Genomic DNA, 9,738 nt, shown 5'->3' with positions numbered 1-9,738 from the left:
TATGTTTGCATTCGGTAAAACGACTATGAAACACTTCTTCAAATAATTCCTGACAACATTATAAGTATGGATGGATATGCTTACAGAGTAATTAGAATTTTTCTCAATGTGCCTGTGTGTCTTTTATTAATACTTAGAGATTTTTTAGATACAATGTTAACAGAGTGAGTTGAAAGTCCCACTGTTAGGGACTCAGATCTCAATTATGTTATTTAAGTACTCTGAATCTATTTTTTCCTAAAATGTGCAGCTCATCTCCTAAAAGCTACATGTGTGTGTGTGGACTGAATAAACTTTATTCAGTGATGATTTCTAACATGGTACCTGTTTTACAAAATGAATATTTTAAATGTAAGGGTTTTTTTTTTTTCCATTTCTTACCTGTTGATAGGAAGATAATTATTATTTATGCAACTTGGGTAGATTAAAATACTCATGAACCAAAGTATCAAAAACAGCTTGCTTATCATTTTACCAATTCAAGAAAAAAGAGGACACTATAAAAGGAGTTGCAAAGGAAGAAAACATGTTGGAAACAACATAACTGCTCTAACACAATTTCTACAAATTGTTTTCTAGTTCCTCCTATCCTCCTTTACTTAGTGTGAGCTTTTCATGAAATTTGATAAAGATGGAGGGGATTTTGGAAAGATTAATCTTAAGCTTTATTTTAACAGAATAAGACAAAAGACTTAAATTTGGAAGCCTGAATAAAATTTTAGAACACGTTATTTCATTTAATACCAATTTTTATTGTAAGTCTGAAACCACTGGCCTATTTCAGACAGAGAATACTTAAATGTTAACCAGGCACATTCTTCAGGGAAGAAACATGTGGGGGGCAGGATAAGCCTGAAGTGAAAAGAAATATAGAACACTGTCTTTGTGTACTGAGTTTTGTCAGTTGGCTTGGATGTACTCTGAGACTATGGTCCTGCACCCCCAAGGCAAGTGGCAAATGTTCTAAAGATGTTTAGTTATGGTTAGGAAATTTGCATATCTTTACCCCTATTAAATTGCATTGTTGTTAAAAGCCCTTGAATCATAGACCCTGAGTAGGGTTTCTGAGGATGGCTGGTGACTTTGACATGCTGACCTTGTGGTTCAAACCAGCCTTGCTGTCCATTGCTTATCCTGGTGGTGGTGGTGGTGGTGCGTCTTGGAGTGGGTTCCAACTCATAGTGACACTGCATAGGGTTTCTGAGGCTGTAAATCTTAACGGTAGCAGAAAGCCTCATCTTTCTCCCTCAGTGCTCATCCTACAGTGCCACATATTTGCTCTACCAGTATTGCTGATTTAAGTGCTATAGAGTCAGTTCAGACTTTCAGTGAACCCGTATTAGTTTTCCAAGGAGCAACTGGTAGGTTTGAACTGCCGACCTTGTAGTTCACATTCCAGTGCTGATCCAACAGCACCACACCAGGAGTCCTTGCTCTATTTGCTGTTGTTGTTGTTGTTGTTAAATGCCATCAAGTCAATTCTGACCCATGGCGACCCTTGTATGGGTTTCCAAGGAGCAGCTGGTTGAGCTGCCAACCTTGCAGTTCAAAGGCTTTGCAGTCTGGTGCATTAACCCACAGCACCACACCAGAACTCCGTTATAGTCACAAATACATTTGCTGCCACTCTGAAAAGTATCTCACTAGGAGATAGAGCCTCTCAGATTATGGTTCTTGAGTACTTTTGAGGCCTGGAAAACGTCTTCCCATGATTTAACTTTCAGCCAAATGATAAATAAACCTATCAGCTCAACAGGGAGGTTAGCACTCTCCTTAGAACAATAAACCATTCAAGATCAGAAGGGCAGCATCTGCACAGGGTTAAAGTTTAAAATACACATGCGCGTAGGAAAGGACAAATAGAAACAGTAAACCCAAGATGAATGTGGAAAGAGTTCTGTTAGTTGCAGAAATTACTATCCATGCCACGTTGTTCAATTGAAAACCAATTTGTTCTGTAGACTTTCACTGAAGTCAAAATAAAATGTTTTTTAAAAAACTCTAAGGTGCTCTGGTAGCATACTGGTTACAAGTCGGGCTGATAATCTCACAGCCTAGCAGTTCAAAACTACCAGCGGTTCCAAGGAAGAAAGATGAAGCCTTCTGCTCCCGTAAAGATTTATAGTCTCAGAAACCCTATTCAGGGTCGCTATGGATCGGAACTGAGACCACGGCACATAGCCACCACCACCATAAGGAATGGGGAGGGAGTAGTTGCCACAAAGGTGAGCAGTCTCCCAATGATCATTTCTGAGAAGGTGAGTTACTAAGAAAAAAATAAAATAAAATTGGTGAGATGTCACACTATCAAGCCCCTAAAAGCATTGATGCTGTAGTTTTTGCAAAAGTCACCTAGAACTCACACAGATGGAAGTAAATAAATCAAGGATCCTGATGTACTCATTGGGAAGTGACACATTGCCCATTGTTACCAAAAAGGGACTCTGGTGGCAGTGTTTACAGACTTAGCTACCTACTGAAGGGTTCAAACCCACCAACTGCTACCCAGGATAAAGATGTTGCAGTTGCTTCCGTAAAGATTATTGTTGATGTTAAGCACCGTGGAGTCGGTCCCGACTCATAGCGACCCTGCACAGGGTTTCCGAGGCTGTGTAAATCTTTAAGGGAGCAGAACACCTCATATTTCTCCCAGGGAGACGCTAGTAGTTTCAAACTGCTAACCTTGAGGTTGGCAGCCCAACTTGTAACCACTACGCTACCAGAGCTCCTTAAAGATTACAGCCTTGGAAAACTTGGCACTGTAGACTAAGGCGCTGGACTGCAAAGTCGTGTGAACCCAAAGATCAGTGGTTCAAGCTCACCAGTCACTCCTTGGAAACCCTATACAGGGTTGCTATGGGTCAGAACCAACTTGACAGCAATTAATAACATAAGGTCACTACTGGAGTCCTGGTATGGCATTCTGGAGTAAACACTTGACTGCTAATCACTAGGTAGGCATATTAAACCCACAAGCCACTTTTTGAAAACCCTATATTAGGAGCTCTGGTAGCGTAGTGGTTACGAATCGGACTGCAAACTACAAGGTCAGCAGTTCGAAACTACCAGCTGTTCTGTGGGAGATAGATGAGGCGTTCTGCTCTCGTAAAGATTTACAGCCTCAGAAACCCTGTACAGGGTCGCTATGAGTCGGAACCAACTCCACGGCACATAAAAACAACAACATACAGCGTCACTATGAGTCAGAACTGACTCAACAACACTTAAAAATCACAACTTAGAGTTCTGGTGTGGCTGTTGTTGTTAGGTACCATCGAGTCAGTGTGCACTCCTAGCGACCTTACACACAGCAGAACAAAACACTGCCCGATCCTGAGCCAACCTCACTATCGTGGCCACGTTTGAGCCCATTGATGCTACTACTTTGCCAATCCATCTTGCTGGGGGTCTTCCTAGTTTTCTCTGACCCTCCACCCTACCAAACATGATATCCTTCTCCAGCGACAGTTCCCTCCTGACAATACGTCCGAAGTATGAGAGATGAAGTTTGGCCATCTTGGCCTCCAAGAAACACAGATCTGTTGGTTCTTTTGGCAACCCATGACACTTTCAATATTCTTCTCCAAAACCATAACTCAAAAGCATCAATTCTTCTATGGTCTTCCTTATTCATGGTCCATCTGGTGTGGAACTGCTGTTAATATGCTGCACTGCAAAGTTGGTGGTTCAGGTTCACCAGCTGCTCCGTGGAAACCCTGTACAGGGTCACTATGAGTCATAATAGACTCGACAGCACTTAACAACAACAACAACAGGGTCACTATGAACCTCAACTGACTAGAAGGCAGTGAGTTTGGTTTTATGAACCTTATTGAAAGTATCTTAATTATTTTCCTTCCACACAGTCTCAAACACTGGATGATGAACCAAACTTTGAATTCTTCATTCTCAGAAATATATACCACTTTATTCCTTCGAGATTCTCTTTTGATGATGCAAACAAAGGGAAGAGAAGGTGAATGAAAACCAGAGTTATAGAAATAGCTAATTTGGATACCAAAAATGATTCAGGAAAGTAGATGCTGAATCTGAGAGTGACATGTAAGTATTTCCTTTGCAAAAGTGTTTTTGCTCTTCATTTCAATGTTATTTTAACTAAATAAGATGCTAATAGAAAACACAGTATTACTACACACTTGGGCCTTTGACTTCACGTTACTGGGGCTTTTTCTATGACAAAACTGTTTGGATGGAAAGGACCATAGCAATTACACTGTACAACCAGTTAATCCATTTTAAAATTCACAATACTTGATTTCCTCAAAAGGGTCATTCCATAAACAGGACACTGTCCTATAAAGAAATACAACTCATTAATTTCAGATATATGTATTCCATAGCTCATCGCTGTATTTGTTTTGTTTTGCTTTTACTCAAAACAAAACAATGACTTTCATTAATGGAAATGCAAGTTGGTGGGCAAATGGAACTATTCTCCGCTGACAGGACCAGTTTTCAACAATAGCTAGTGGTTTACTAGTGTAGACTGTGAGCTACATGTTTGAACCCTAAACAACTAGGGAACCGCTAATACATAGCAGGAACTTAATACATAATTGTTTAAGAAGCAATGATGAAAAAATTTTTATTTTAATATTTTTCTACCACATTTTACATATTCTTCTTTCTTTAAGCTGCCTCCATAATAAGTTTCTTCAAAATGATCATGGCAAACATAACCTCAATGAGTGGATTCCTCCTCATCGGGTTTTCCCACATTCGTGGGCTACAGATTTTACATGCTTTGGTTTTTTTAGTGGTGTACCTATTAACATTATCAGGTAACCTCATCATTATCATCACCACCACTGTGGACCAGCATCTCCAAGCCCCAATGTATTACTTCTTAAAGCATCTTTCCCTCCTGGACGTCTGCTTCATTTCTGTCACAGTCCCCCAGTCCATTGACAATTCTCTGATGAATGACGGCTATATTTCTTATAGTCAGTGCGTACTCCAGGTTTTCATCTTCACATATCTGGCTTGGTCTGAGGTGACCCTTCTCACAGTGATGTCTTATGACCGCTATGCCGCCATCTGCTTCCCGTTGCACTATGAGATCATCATGGATCCTAGTAAGTGTCAGTGGGCTGTGATAGCCATATGGTTAAGTGGAAGCATCTCTGGAATCTTGTTCACATCAGCCACATTCTCCATCACATTCTGTAAGGCCAAAATAATTCACCAGTTCTTCTGTGACATTCCCCAGTTGCTAAAGCTCTCCTGCTCCAATGATTACCTTAGAGTGATTGGAGTGTCAGTTTTCATGTCTGTGGTGATATTCATCTGCTTCATCTGCATTGTCATCTCCTATATCCACATCTTCTCCACAGTACTAAGAATGCCCTCTGAGGAGGGCAGATCCAAGGCCTTCTCCACTTGTCTGCCCCACCTCTTTGTTGTCTCATTTTTTATCTCCATGGGTGCCTTTGCATTTCTAAAACCAACTTCAGACTCTGCATCTACTTTTGATCTTATGATTTCTATCTTTTATACAGTCCTACCCCCGACATTAAACCCTATTATCTATGGTGTGAGGAATGAAGCCATGAGGGAAGCTTGCAGAAAGTTACTATTGGGTGGACAATTCACCAAGGAAAAATTGTATTTGTTCTGTTCTTGATGGATGGATAATACTATATACAACTAAGATATTAAATAATATTGAATTCCTTCTATATGTGATATTAATGAAATGAAATATTCTTCCCCTCTGTGGATTAAGTATATTACATAAATAAACACTGTATGAGGGAAACTCTTCACATAATTGCTACACCTTTTTTAGTTGTTAAATTGCTATACCTTTTTAGTTGTTTGTTCTTTCAAATAAAGAAAAAATTTAAAAGTATAACATTTTAATATAAGTCTCCTACTCTCCTTTTGTGATGTTATGCCACTTGACTGCTAACCCCAAGCTCAGTAGCTCAAAACCACCAGCTACTCTGTGGGAGAAAGATGAAGGTTTCTGCTCCTATAAGGATTTTCAGCCTCAGATTATACAGGGTCATAACAGCTACAGCTCTCCTTTCCCTAGCTATATAAATGGGTATAGACATAAACATGTACACAACAAGAATTGCAAGCACACTTTTTTATTTTTTGTCTCTAAATAGGCAATATTACAACAAAGAATGAATAAAATAGTGATAACTTTCCCAAATACCACCAAATAAGCATATCAACCATTTATACTTCATTTGTTTAGCTTCAAATGTCCATCTTAATTTTTGTTTTCATATATACCAATTTTACACATTGGTACCAGGAATGTTGGTGGTACAATGGTTGACAGCTTGTCTGTTAGCCAAAAGGTTGGCAGTATGAGCACATTCAGGAGATCTGCAGAAAAAAAAAAAAAAACATCTAGCAATCTGCTTCCAGAGAGTTTGCAGCGTAGAAACCCCTATGGAGCAGTTGTACTCTGTCACATGTTGTTGTTGTTGTCAGGTGCCATCGAGTTGGAACCGACTCATAGTGACCTCATGCATAGCAAAATGAAACAATGTCCGATCCTGGGCCAACATCACTACCACTGCCACACTTGACACCATCAATGATACCACCTGGCCGATCCATCTCGTTGGGGGTCTTCCTCTTTTTCTCTGACACTCCATCTTACCCAGCATGACATCCTTCTCCCGCGACTGTTCCCTCCTGACAATATGTCCAAAGTATGAGAGACCAAGGTTAGCCATCTTGGCCTCCAAGGAGCACTCTGGCTGCACTTCTTCCAAAACAGATCTACTGGTTCTTTTGGCAGTGCATGGCACTTTCAATATTCTCCTCCAATACCAAAATTCAAAGGCATCAATTCTTCTACGATCTTCCTTTTTCACTGTAAAGCTTTTGCATCCATATGAGGTTATTGAAAATACCATGGCTTGGGTCAGGTGCACCTTAGTCCTCAAGGTGACATCTTTGCTCTTCAACACTTTAAAAAGGTCTTGTGCAGCAGATTTGCCTAATGCAATACGTTGTTTGATTTCTTAACTGCTTCTTCCGTGGGTGTTGATAGTTGATCCAAGAAGAATGAAGTACTTGACAACTTCAATATTTTTTTCCGTTGACAAGATAAGAAAGCCAATATTTGGCTTTCACCTTTAGATATCATTTAATTTCTAATACTCAAAGAACATGTCAAAATAACACACTTTGAGTCAGTTGACGATGTCACAAAACTGCTATTTTGATGTGTTTTAAATGGAAGAATGTCTAATACTTCCGGGCAGAATTAGGCAGATGAAACCTTCGCTTTCAGGAGTGTATAAACCTAGATTGAGGCTATCTTAAGAAACAATACCTTGAACTATTGGTCATTTTTTAAATAGAGTGTTCTTTGATTATAGCAATATATATATTTTTTTTTACCTTTGTGTTTTTAAAGGTTGTGACAGTAAGGCTTAACCAAATTAAATTATATCAGATCATGGCTTTCAATATTTAATACTGAAAATTATTTTCTCCTCAAATATTAGACTATTCAGTATACCTGAAAAATTGTGTAAATCATGTTTTAATGTTTAAGTTGTATGCTATTTATATATTTTACCATAATTTCTGAAATTATTTTATAAAACTAATATTTTAATAGGCCTAATGAATCAACAAGATGGCATAGCTATTTTTGTTTCTAGTCTAATGTTTTCAATTCTTTTTTTATTAATTAGTATTTATAATTGATGATAGGCAAATAACATTGTGATTAATGTTTACTGAAATACATTGGGTAGTAGATTCATTCTTTGGCTTATAAAGTTCTTTGTTATCGTCAATTAGTATTCTCACACATGGATTTTCAACCTCTTCATCCATTCTAAAAATTACTGTGTTTGTTATTAAAATGATGCAGCCATTCAATATATATAAATTAATTTGGAGACTGTTCGCTGATTAATATTGTAATGTTTGCTTTCAGCAATAAAACTAGAGTTTTTTGTATCAAGTCAAATGTTTTAATTGTCTTTATTAAAGTACTTCACATTCTCAATAAGTTTACTTTGTAATTTTATGTTTGTATCATTAGTATAAATCTGATCTATGCATTGCAATGACCTAATATCTTGGAACAGTATCTTAAGATATAGGAATCCCCACATTACTATTATTGATATTATTGTTGTTAGGTGCCATCAAGATGCTTCCAACTCATAGTGACCTTATTCACAACATAATGACACAATACCCAGTCCTGCACCATACTCACAATTCTTGTTAAGCTTGAGTCCATTGCCGCTTCCACTGTGCCAATCCATCTTGTTGAGGGTCTTTCTCTCTTACACTGACCCTCCACTTTACCAAGCATTATATCTTTCTCCAGTGACTGTTTTTTACCACCTAAAGCAGAAAACAAAAACTTTGGTTTTGGATCTATCTTACAATTGAAATACCAGCATAGGATTAGGTTTTAAGATAAGATAATGTAGCCTGAAGGAGTTCTGATAGTGTAGTGGTTACAAATAGGGCTGTGAACCACAAGGTCAGCAGTTCGAAACTACCAGCTGTTCCATGGGAGAAAGATGAGACTTTCTGCTCCCGTAAAGATTTACAGCCTTGGAAACCCTGTACAGGGTCACTATAAGTCGGAACCAACTCCACGGCACATAACAACAACAACAACAATGTAGCCTGAGACTTCGACTTAAGAAGAGCAATGCCAGAAAGAGGACACTATATGGAATTCATTTCCTCTGATGTTGTTGGTTGAGATCTTAAGCTTTGAGGATTATATTCACAGTCTATTGGTGAAGACACTACCATATTTTGATATATAACTGAACAGGAATATATTATTGGTGAGTACATTCATTTTTCTCCCCCTTGACCATTAGTGTAAGCATGTCATAATTGACCACAATGTGTAGCTTATAGCAAAAGTTACATGAAAAAATGAAAGTAAGAGCATATGTAACACCGTAACCATCGACAGTGTGTAACATTTAACGCCCACTACTTTTCTGTCCGCTAGTCACACTGTGGTGGTTTGAGTTTTGTTATGATGCTGAGAACTATGTCAAAGAAATTTTTTTTTCTTGGATATTCATACCTTTTAATATTTCACATTGCTTTCTTTTCCCCTCAGAAAACTTATAACATAGAATTTAGTATGGTTTTCAGTATATTGGGCAGTTATAAAATCTAAACAGGAAATGTCTACAAAGTCTGATCTTTCTTATGGACGTAGAACAACACATTTATAAGAGAAAAATCACAACAAAATTAGGCACAGCCATCTCAAGCTGCCTATTGTTCTAAACTTCAAAGATTGGCAGACTAGAGAGGGAGTAATAGCAAAAAAGTAACTATTATGAAAACTTATCACGGTCAACTGTCCTCTCTTTGTTTCCTTTTCTGTTTCCTTTGTATAACCACATAGGAGGGGAGGAGAGGTAACACAGGGCCCTGTGGGAAGGGGCAGGTGTTCTTCTGACTGTGCCAGGCAGGTGCAGGCCTTCCCTGAGGTGGCCTAGAAATGGACTCTGAAAACCTGCTCTGAGTCACAGAGGAAGATTCCAAGTGGTGGAGGGGTGGGGGGCAAAGAGCAACACACAGTGCTGGTAGACAGCCTGGTGTTTGTGCACTTTCAAACCTCAGCCTGGTTAGTAAGAAGAAGCAGCCTAAAACAACCCTCTCTGGGACATGTACACACATATCCAAGGAGCTAGCACCGTTCCAAATTGGAATGCTAACAAAGCATAAATGTTGTTGTTGTTAGGT

The 9,738-nt window shown here is 38.7% G+C and overlaps 1 protein-coding gene across 1 annotated transcript; it reads left to right on the top strand.

Moving 5' to 3' along the window:
- Window positions 1–4,681: 4,681 nt before the first annotated feature.
- On the top strand, window positions 4,682–5,644 carry LOC102837013 (olfactory receptor 14J1-like). The gene has a single exon (XM_006872837.1). The coding sequence runs from the start codon at window positions 4,682–4,684 to the stop codon at window positions 5,642–5,644; it is 963 nt and encodes a 320-aa protein (XP_006872899.1).
- The last annotated feature ends 4,094 nt before the right edge of the window (window positions 5,645–9,738 follow it).

The sequence above is a fragment of the Chrysochloris asiatica genome, unplaced genomic scaffold (genome assembly GCF_000296735.1).
Source record: "Chrysochloris asiatica unplaced genomic scaffold, ChrAsi1.0 scaffold00213, whole genome shotgun sequence".
Lineage (NCBI taxonomy): Eukaryota > Metazoa > Chordata > Mammalia > Afrosoricida > Chrysochloridae > Chrysochloris > Chrysochloris asiatica.
Note: the sequence above shows the minus strand (reverse complement) of the source record. Positions and strands in the feature narration are given on the sequence as shown.